Raw genomic sequence first — 10,877 nt, 5'->3', positions numbered from 1 at the left:
TGCTGATGTTCCCTCCAAAGCTCCAGACAGGCAAAAGCGTCTGAAGTTGACCCAGGGCAGCAGTGTTGTGTGTCACGGTGCATTTCATAGAGGCTGCAGATGTTGGCAGCAGGGGTGGGGCTCATGGCAGTGACCATTGCCTCTGCTCCGCAGGTCAGATCGACAACCGGAGCAAGCTACGGAACATCGTGGAGCTGCGCCTGGCCGGGCTGGACATCACGGACGCTTCGCTGCGGCTGATCATCAGGCACATGCCCCTGCTCTCCAAACTCAATCTCAGTTACTGTAACCACGTGACAGATCAGTCTATTAACCTGCTGACCGCCGTCGGAACCACCACGCGGGATTCATTAACGGAAATTAATTTATCAGGTAAGGGATGTGGGGGAGGGAACTGCCAGGGCCCCAGAGCTGCGAGGGGGGTGTGACCCAGCCCTGCCCCGCTCCTGCTGTAACTCCCTGGCAGCAGCTGCTGCCTCCATGTGCTGCTGGTGCCAATGGCCCTGCAGCTGCCAGGAGCTGTTGTATCCACACTCATCCTCCCCGGGGATTTTCTGCACATCTGGGCTGCCTGGCATGATCCCACGGGTTACACAACAGCTGGGGGATGGGGATGGAGCTGGTGGGGATTCCTCGTGCTGCAGGAAAAAATCAGTGCTGAATTCCTGCCCTCTGCTCTCCCCAGACTGCAATAAGGTCACTGACCAGTGCCTGTCTTACTTCAAACGTTGTGGGAACATCTGCCAGATCGACCTGAGGTACTGCAAGCAGGTGACGAAGGAGGGCTGTGAGCAGTTCATAGCAGAGATGTCCGTGAGCGTCCAGTTCGGGCAGGTGGAAGAAAAACTTCTGCAAAAACTGAGTTAGTTAAAGGACTCGTGTAAATACTGGGGCGAGGGGGGGAAGGGACTAAGAACACGTAGGGATTTTATTTTCAATTGGGAACTTGGAATATCAGAAAATGCCGCGATTGGATTTTACAACTCTTGTTGAGGAGAGAACAACGTGAAACTACCCATGTTAAGAATTTCAACTTGTGCCACTAATTCAGTCCACCTGGGATGACCTGCACTGGCTCTTATGCAAATTCATAAGGCGACTGTTACCGATGATAATTGTTCACACCTGGAAGAAGACTGAGCTCCAAGAAATACTGTTATTTAAAGTACCACAGCATGTGCTTGGTAGTGTAAATTTGATTTCTGCTTTTCATTTCTTAAAACAAGAAAAAAAAAAGTTGGTGTCATTTAAGTGGACCACGCACTGCATTTCTGCCTTCTTAACACGTTTTGTTTTGTTACATCTTACATTATGCAGAACTATTTTTGTACAAAAATTGTTTAAAAATTATTTATGCAATGTTTGAATGCATTACCAGTGTTTCGGTTTTGATTGCCAATTTTTATCTTTACTTATGGTAGGCGAGAACTTAACCTATACTTCGTAGGCAGTATCTATCTACAAACGTGCCCAGGTCAGGAAAAGTAGGTTCATACTTTCAACTTAAAGCATGTTTTAATGGAAGTTTATATCCTGCTTTGTATACTTCAGAAGTGACATAAGCATGTTGTGGAAATAAGGTGTAAATTATAGTTGAAGTAAAACACTTTTATCTGTATAGAAATCACCTTTTTCTCAAAATTTTAAAAAAATTCCAATTTCAGCTTTTGCACATAGGAGGGTTTCACTCTGTAGCATGAGCTCTTGTACTCAATATAAAATTAATTTATACAGTGAGTCCAGCAGTAGAATAAATGGTCAAACGTAGTCTCTCTTTCTTTGAAGTGTGAGTTGAGTTCTCATTTAAGGTTTATAACATGGTTATTTCCTGATTGTAAAATTCTGCATTCATAAGTGCCATTGTTGTACGGTGTTGTTTTCGTAGACCTTCCTGATGCAGTTTTACCTTTGTTGAATTTGTATAAACAATTGTACAAAAACAGTCGCTGGCTCTGCGCGTTTCTGTCGGGGCAGGGGGGGTGGCTGCAGGGAGCTCTGGCCCAGGGCTCTGAGCATTTTCCAGGGCATTGTTACATCCAGGGATCTGCCCAGATCAGGCTCCAGGAGCACTGACAGCTTGAGAACGTTAAAACTGGAGCTGAGTAAGCCCCAGCACTGCCAGGGCTGGGTAAGAAAAGAGACAGAGGCTGAGAGAGCCCATCACCCATCTTTATTGAGTTCGAGTGGCCAATGAGCAGCATGGAAATGACACCAAGGGCATGTCTGTCTTCATTAGCCTCCCCTCTGGACAGACTCCAGGAATTAAGTACCTTTAAAAAGTTACTTCTAAAAAATAAAGCCATTGAGAGGTTTGCTCCCTTCTGAAAAATACCCAGTAGAGCTTGGAGCTGTGTTTTGTGTGAGGAGGAGCTGCTTTCTCTCTTTGAAGCCAGCTTAAGGATTCACAAAAATAAGAGCAGGTGCCAGTGCAGCACAGGTCCAGTTCTCAGGTCCTGCACCCTCAGCCAGCACAGCCTTGGCTCTGGAACTTTGCTGCCACATGGGAAATCAAAGGAGAAACTGTACATTTTTAAACCAACTCTGCTTAAATAACTGGACACACATGGTCCTTCCTCACCTCTTTTTTACAGTGAGCTTCACCAATGCTTGGTCACAGGTGTCCTGTTCTCACCTCCAGCAGGAGTTCTCTTGCTGCTCCCTTCCCCAGGTCACTGCTCACAGACATCCCACAGGGACCCTACAATTCCTGCTCCAGGAGGATCTGGACCCCAGCTCATGGCACAAAGCTCAGCCTGACCCTGGGCCAAAGACTGGTAGCAAAACAGGGAAGCTGGTTTGGGTGACTTGGCTTTGGGTGAAAGTCCATGAACAGGAGATTTTAAACAAAAACTGTCCCTGCTCCTGCCTCCCCTCCCCAGTTAAGGTTAGTAACGCTGTACATTCCACGTTAGCAGCAAGGAGCTGGTGCCCCTGGTCAGGATTCACAGTAACATCAGGCTGTCGGCACATGGAGTACAATCATCACAGGTTAATAGTCACAACAGGCATGAGCGGATTAAGGACCACGCTAACATGGTTTACTATAGTACCCCTTCTTAAAAAAATAGTTTATTCCTAAACTAAAAACCACTTAGGAACTGGTTTTTGGAGCCCACCAGGCAGAGCCCAGTGCAGCCCCTGAGCCCTGCAGAGTGATGGAGTGTTTTGTACACTGACAGAGAACAGCCAAGACAGCACACGTGTCATGACAGACATTCAGAGGGAGCAATCAGCATAAGGCAAGATTGCTTAAGGGCTTCAGTGCGGGAACAGTTCATGGCAGTGCTTCCTAAGCTGTGTCCGACCCCGGCGGGCAGCCGGGCTGTCGGAACAGATACATTCTATCATTAGGGAAAAGCTGAATAATCAACTGATATATTCATTGCTTCTAATGCACTAGACAACACCACAGGCTAACAGGCTCAAGCAGAGGTGTTTGCTGACCACTTGCCGAGTGCTGAATGCGTAAGGACAGGTGAGATTCTTCAGAAGAGAGCAAGAACTGCTGTAAACAGTTTGACTCCAACAATCTGTGGGGCTGTAAGGTCAGTGGGGCAGCACCTGGGCCTGCCCAGCCCTGCGCTGCAGGAGCTGCTTGAAAAACCTTTCACCAACTTCTTGACGTTGAAAAGGCCGAGTTTAACCAAAACGACAAAGCTGCCGCGTGCCCAGGGCGCAGCACTCCTGCCCACAACATTCAGAGGGAGCAATCAGCATAAGGCAAGATTGCTTAAGGGCTTCAGTGCGGGAACAGTTCATGGCAGTGCTTCCTAAGCTGTGTCCGACCCCGGCGGGCAGCCGGGCTGTCGGAACAGATACATTCTATCATTAGGGAAAAGCTGAATAATCAACTGATATATTCATTGCTTCTAATGCACTAGACAACACCACAGGCTAACAGGCTCAAGCAGAGGTGTTTGCTGACCACTTGCCGAGTGCTGAATGCGTAAGGACAGGTGAGATTCTTCAGAAGAGAGCAAGAACTGCTGTAAACAGTTTGACTCCAACAATCTGTGGGGCTGTAAGGTCAGTGGGGCAGCACCTGGGCCTGCCCAGCCCTGCGCTGCAGGAGCTGCTTGAAAAACCTTTCACCAACTTCTTGACGTTGAAAAGGCCGAGTTTAACCAAAACGACAAAGCTGCCGCGTGCCCAGGGCGCAGGAACCCTGCCCACAGGAACCCTGCCCACAGGAACCCTGCCCGGGGCACTGGGGGCAGGGCTGGGTTAGGATTTGAAGACGTGCACGGCCCGCACGACGTACTGCCGGCAGATGGGGCACTCGCTCATCCTCTTGCCGCACTTGGTGCAGGTGACCATGTGGCCGCACTCCAGCAGCACGCAGTCGATCACGGCGTCCATGCAGATGCGGCACAGGCTGTCGTCGTCCTCGTTCAGCTGCATCCTCTCCCCCTCTGCAAACCAACAGAGAGGGAGGTCACGGCTCTGGGCCCTGCACAGCCAGGGCAGCTCCAGCCCAGCCATGCTCCGTCCCCTCACATGAACTTTTTTAACCCCCAGTATGAATTAATCTATATTCCTCCACAAAGAAGCAAAGAAATAAGAACTAGAAAGCCCCTCCAGTGAACATCCAATATTTGGCTTCATTCTTTAAACTCAAGAAACTGTTCTCAACTCAGAATATAATGACTGCAAAATAACGTGCTGGATTAAAATTCAGAGCATGCTGGTTTTCCGTGTCAGAGCTCACTGCTTGGCAGAACACTTTCCTCAGAAGATTAAACACAATAATAATAAAGCAGACTAAGAAGGAGAAGCCTTAAGTAGGCCATAAAGGTGGCAGAAGTGAACAAAACCTGTCAAGTTTCATTGCATATAGTCACCATCCCCATCATAACTCAACACTCCATCAGATTGTGGCGAAAAAAAGAAACCTTAAGTTTACAGGTTTTTCCCCAAGTTTTGTGTAAGCAAGAATTGGTCTGAGGACAAATTACACAAGTGAAAGACTCCAACTGCTGTGTGGAGCAGAGGGCAGAACAGCAGCCACTGGGCTGCAGCCACAGAACCACCTTATGAAAATGTGGCCTGAGAGCAAAGCCCTTGGACTTCTGTCACTGTAGATTTTAATTCTGCAGTACCAGACCTGAAGTGCCCTGATCTGCACAGCTACACAGCAGCTCTGGCTAATGCCCTGTGAAACCCAGCAAAGCACAGGGAGGTGCCAAGTTCCAGTTCTCTGAGGAACCAGTTCTCAGTTGTGCAATTTTACCTTCACTGTGAAAGCTGAGCTGTCCGAGCTTTGGAAGAAAGTCTCAAAAAACCAGCACAATCCTGGACAGCTTTGTTTAATCACTACAGCCACGTTCAGCTACTCTAGGGGCACCCTGCATTGTTAAAACACATTTTCCAGGTGTTCCAGCAGAGCAGACAGACGTCAGATACCAAGTTCTTCCACTGGCAGAACCAAACCAGAAACCAGAACCTCAGTAGTCCTAAGAAAGCAGAAATAAAGATAAACCTACGTGTCTTGTGGTTCTCCTCGCTCTCTCTGTACAGTCTGCTCACTTTTTCCACAAGTTCCCATTTTTCACAGCATCCTGAGTAGTTGACAAAATTGCAGGCCAGGATTTCCTTCAGCTGCCGAACACTCATCCCTTCGATGTCCTCCAGACTGGAGATGTCAGACAGGGAGGCCCTGGCTCTCTTCCTGCCCAGCCCTGGGGTCTGAAACACATCAGTTGTGTGGTTTTAACTGCCCTGGCTACTTCAGAGCACTTGAAGCTGCAGCAGCTTGGCTAAAGTTTAATTTTTTTTAAGCCAGTGTGTGCAGACATTCATTGCTAGACACAGCAAACTCTGGAAGAATCAGAGCAAGAGGCCAAACGGTGGCAGAGATATAAAACACTTTATGGTGTCACATGCCAAACATCTATTTTTTGGATATCTCACCTGCTCTTCTGCACTTTCTTCTTCTTCATTATTTACAGATGTTTCAGTTTGTCCCTGTGCACAAAATGAAACTCATCAGGATAAAAACCCATGTTATTCCCTTATAAAACACTTTCCTTCCTTCCAAGGTGATCTCAGGTGACAATGAAGTGACATTTTGAAGTTCCAGTTGCTACTAATCATTCCAAGTTTAAGTCACTTCTGACATTAACTAGCAACCTTTGCTAATTATCTCCAGCTTTCAGGTGCAAGGTACAAAAGGCATTTTTCCTGCCCCTCCAATTGTATCAATTGGTGTTTTATTTTAAATTGATACATAACTATTAAAGAAAATATATAAAATAAAGCAGTGCTATTGCATAAAACATGTTAACCACTGTACCCGTGAAGGTGTTCCACTTCCTGTGCTCCCCCTTCTGCTGGCAACTTCTCCTGGGTTGGACATGGGCACAGAGGTGGAGAAGGGATGGGTGAAGAAGGCCGAGCTCTGTGACCGTGCCGAGCGCAGGCTGCCAGCGTCCGTGTCCTGCTCTGTCCCCAGGCCATGGTGGCACAGCACCAGCTCCACCAGGTCCTCCTTCTCCCTGCAGGTGTCCGTGGGGATGTTCCTGAGGATCAGGTACTGCCGCAGATCCTTCACTTTCAGTCTCATGAGCTGAGGCCGCTGGAAGGCCGTTTCTTGCAGCAGGTGACAGGTGGAACATCTTCTGAGATTCTCTTGTAGGACTGAACAAACTGAGCAAAAATCCTTTTTGCAGTCACAACACACGTGCTGAGGGGAAAGGAGGGAACCATTCAGCTCTGGCTTCTCCAGGCTACAGAATTTCCTATTAGCTCTTCCACTGGCAGTTGGGACAGACATAATTTTTAAGATTTAAACACAGACAACTGCCCTGTCAGTTTTGCAAGTGTTCCAAGGGAGTCCCTCACTCTTCTGGCAGTACTGAAGCTGATTTGAGGTTTCAGTGAAAAATATTATGAATAAACTAATAAAGTACTCAAGTTGTAGTTTAGATGACAAACAAAACTAAAACCAATTTTATGGTCTGTTAAAATACTTCTGAATATACTGTCACTGCTCCTTTTGTGTGTGTAAAACAACAGTAAAACCCCAAACTTTAGAGATCCTCCTGCTTCCTCAACTGATTGCAAGAAGTCAAAGTCTCTTCACATGTGATGAATCACATGGGAGGGAAATACTCCCAAAGCCCAGATGTCACTGTAGAAGAGAGCTTTGTTCAAAGGACTGACTCACAATACACAAAAGCTGGAATAGGCAAGGCTGTCAGCTCCCAGCTGCTGTGAGCAAACCCAAACTCCTCAAGGTTTTCAGGATTATAAATTAATATTGGCTTCAGAAATGTCTCCACACAACGCTTCATTCAATGAAGCCTTGCCATGTGAACGGGACACATAAAGGGAAAACAACACAGAAACTGAGGGAAGAGGCTTCATCTGAAAGAGCTGCAGAGGATTAGGTCACTGAGGGGGCAAAAATAACAATCCCAGACAGTTGTGATACACAGAAATCATAAAATAATCTCAGTTTTATTTATCTGCATTAACCCACCAACCTGCCTCCCAAAGAAGGAAGAGGCTGCGGGAGCACAACAGCCTTGAGCAGAACTAAAGCTGGTCAGGAAACAACCAGAACTGCATGAGAACTTCCAGAAAGAAACTCTAATACTGTATTGTGAGTTTTTAACTTTTCCATCACCCAGTTTGTTCAGTACTCAGCCACTGTTTGGAGCCATCTTCAAAGCCTTATTGGCTTTTTGTTCAAGATTCTGAAGGTAACACATTTATCTTACAAATCAGAGCCCACTAATTTCCAGGCCAGCCCAGATCCAACGTGTTGCTGACTAATGAACATCAGACTTACTAACTCCTAATCGTGGTGACAATAATTTCTTGTGACCTCAGAATAAAGCACTTCCTCCCTTCCTGAAGTTTGTATCTGCCTCGGGTTTCTGAGAAAACACTCATCTCCCAGTATGCCACACATGAGTTCAGAGGTGTAAAACTCCAATGCAATAGGAAATGTACTCACTTTTTTCCTGAAAACTGAGAAGGAAAGTCCACAGGCCTTGCAGACGATGTTGGTGCTGGCTGCAGCAGGAGCTGGGTATGCTGAGAAGCCCGTGCTTGGTGTGAACCTGAAGGGGCCAGCACCTCCCCCAAAGCCAGCCTGCTGGCCACGCACTGCCCCCGTGCCCATGACTTCATTCAGCAAGCCGCAGCAGGAAGCCCACATGGAAGTAGCTCCCGCCTGAAAACATCACAGAGCAGATGCACAAGATCAGGATCTGGAAGCCCCCACCAGATGGGAGCTGCTGCTGAGGAGCTGCTTCACTCCATCTGTCACCAGCCCAGGAGCACGGGGTGCCAATCCCAGAGCCAGGGATCCCGGCACGCTCGGGCTGTGCCAGAGCAGCTCCAGACCAGCTGAAATCCAGAGTGGGAAAGGTTTGCCCTGGCAGGACAGGGAGCCCCCAGTGGGAAAGGTTTGCCCTGGCAGGAGAGGGAGCCCCCAACGGGAAAGGTTTGCCCTGGCAGGAGAGGGAGCTCACACTCCCCACTCCTCTGCTGGAGAATCCCCACAGACAGAGGCAGCAGTTTGAGCAGTGATGCAACAGCAGAGCAAGGAAGGAGTGGCTGACAGCCCATTGCAGGTGAGGGGCAAACCCCCAACGGGGACAGGCAGAAACAGCAGAAAACTTCTCATGATTAATGCACAACTGTCCCTGCAGGATCTGCTCCAGAGCTCACCGAGCTCTGCATGACTCACAACAAAACTCTCTCTAAAATAACATTCCTGGCTTTCAAACTTGAAGATAATTACAGTCTGGTTTCACTGAGAAGGAAACACTTTTCAAGATCTCCTTGAACCTCCCTGCTTTGTTGCTTTACAGACTGTCTAACAGTTAAAATAAATCTAAATAAACTTACTTTCTACTGATTGTATTTCAGTTTTAAGTCACATAATCTTAAAGCAGTGGAAATTCTGAACACATAAACAAAGTGCTACTTTTTATCCCTGGAAGCCTTAGGCACTTGATTCCCTATCAAAAGCTCATATTCTACTAAAAGGTGGAATTTGGACTCCAAGCTGGGCAGGTCACAAGTTTAATCACTGTCAGGTGGCCCCCTGAGACCTGCTAGAAAAAACACGAGGGGCAAACAGAATCACATCAGGTTCTCCCTGAAAGGAAACTGAGCAGTACAACTTCCTTTAAACACAATTATTTTTTCCTACTTTTTTCTTTAACAGCTGTTCTCTTTTTCGAATAATTGCTTTTGAGACTTTTAAATCTTGCTGTAAAACCCCAACCAACCAGAAGACACACTTCAGCTCTGTAACGTGGTGCTTTAATTCCTGGTGTAACTACACTAATTTCTAGATGAAGCTGCACATTTGCCCTGAACTGAACACAATCCTCTTACATTTGTGGGAACTTAATGCCAGAATAATGGGGATGGGCCAGAACGTCTCCTTTCAAACCACAGAGCACAAAAGGTGAGAACAGGAGCTTCAGTTACAACATCAAATATACATTCTAATTAAATTCCTCTCATCTGTTAAACCCACTCATCATTATGGGTATTTCAAGAGCAGAATCCACCCTGGTGAAGCAAGAACCCTCTGTGCCCTGGGCACCCCAGGAGAGCTTCCTCAGCTTCCTGCAGGGTATGAGCTCCAGCAGCCCTTCCCTGACCTCCAGGGAGCTCACACTGCTCACTCCAGCCTGGAGCTCCCATCCCAGCCCCAAACTAAAGCTTGTTTTATACTTCTCCATTGTAAGCACTGTGGAAATGCATTAATATTAATTTTCCCTGGGCAAAACATTATTATCCTGGTTTATTAGGCAAGAGGAATTAACTTTCCAGAAATACATCCTGAAAACCAGTGACAGTCCAGCAGAGCTCTGAGTTTAAAACTTGGAACTTCTGAAAAATACCTCCTCTCATCATAAGGGAAAGCTGTAACACAACCATTCCTCTCATTCATCACCTCTTCTTCAAAACTGAGGAGCTTATTATGTATCTAAAACATTTTAAAGCAACCACATATAAAGAACAGAAAAATAAAATAACGAACCAAAAGGATCTGTCAGAATTCAACTTCTATTTTACACAACTCAGGGGGTCACAGCAGCAGCATCAGGACACACAATGACCAAAAGGACATGAGACATCTGATACCACAACCCTGGCCTGAGTTTAACACCTGCTTCTTGGACTTATTTAATTCAGAGCCTGTAACAACTGTTCAGACATCACTGTCAACACCAAACATATATATATATTTTTAGGAACTTTTTGTTACTCATTTTGGACACACTGAAGTTGTTGGTATCAAACAAAAAATCTCTTTATCTTGCTGCCAACCACCCACTTAAGGTGAAAGGCAGGGCTGCGTGGGCAATAATTTCCTTAACCCACGTCACCTGTGGATTCCTTCTGTGCCCTCAGGTCATTAACTGATAATTGAATTACGGTGTCTAGACTCTCCATATTGCTCTGCAGAAGAAATGGCACCGTGCAGAAAAGCACCAACACAACACACAAATTAAACACGCTAAAAAAAAATCCCTCCCTTGAGAAATGATCAAAACATTCCCAATTTTTGCACCAAAACCATCAGTCTGCACTTGGACAAGCTGCCATCGGTATCGTCCCTCTCCATACCTTATGTGCATCTCATAGGAGCAAAATCCTGCGTTCAACTTCTCTGCTGTTCTTTTCAGCTTTAAGGGTGTTTAGTTACCTGGAGGGATTTCACCTGCTGCTCCTGACACGCCTGTGCAACCTGGGTGTGCTACCAAAGCCTCAGAACGACACGAGAACGATGGGAGGGATTTATTTTTAATCATTTTAACTGAAACTTCCTCTTTACACCCACCTTTGGACCGAGCAGAGCTTTTCCGGGACGGCCCAACAGCCCCGGGCGCGACGCGGCGCCTCCG

General features: G+C 46.8%; 2 protein-coding genes across 8 annotated transcripts in view; one reads left to right on the top strand and one right to left on the bottom strand.

Annotated features, from left to right (window-relative positions):
* The window catches only part of KDM2B (lysine demethylase 2B), a 104,754-nt gene extending 102,812 nt beyond the window's left edge, over positions 1-1,942 (top strand). For all 6 annotated transcript variants that reach the window (XM_005424021.3, XM_031059499.1, XM_031059500.1 and 3 more), the window contains 2 exons: positions 154-372; positions 686-1,942. In XM_005424021.3, coding sequence (XP_005424078.3) covers positions 154-372; positions 686-867 — 401 coding nt within the window. In that variant the 3' untranslated portion in view covers positions 868-1,942. The remainder of the gene's footprint in view (positions 1-153; positions 373-685) is intronic.
* Positions 1,943-2,148: 206 nt separating this feature from the next.
* The window catches only part of RNF34 (ring finger protein 34), a 12,442-nt gene continuing 3,713 nt past the window's right edge, over positions 2,149-10,877 (bottom strand). Inside the window, exons 2-7 of one of the 2 annotated variants that reach the window (XM_005424020.3) lie at positions 7,961-8,179; positions 6,293-6,682; positions 5,911-5,964; positions 5,484-5,685; positions 4,160-4,412; positions 2,149-3,693 (exon numbers count right to left, since the gene is read on the bottom strand). In XM_005424020.3, the coding sequence (XP_005424077.2) occupies positions 4,225-4,412; positions 5,484-5,685; positions 5,911-5,964; positions 6,293-6,682; positions 7,961-8,179 (1,053 nt within the window). In that variant the 3' untranslated portion in view covers positions 2,149-3,693; positions 4,160-4,224. The remainder of the gene's footprint in view (positions 3,694-4,159; positions 4,413-5,483; positions 5,686-5,910; positions 5,965-6,292; positions 6,683-7,960; positions 8,180-10,877) is intronic. The other variant, XM_031059505.1, reaches the window with a different exon arrangement.

This window comes from Geospiza fortis, unplaced genomic scaffold (genome assembly GCF_000277835.1).
Source record: "Geospiza fortis unplaced genomic scaffold, GeoFor_1.0 scaffold145, whole genome shotgun sequence".
NCBI classification, from domain to species: Eukaryota; Metazoa; Chordata; class Aves; order Passeriformes; family Thraupidae; genus Geospiza; species Geospiza fortis.
This window is presented reverse-complemented; position numbering and strand designations above follow the sequence as displayed.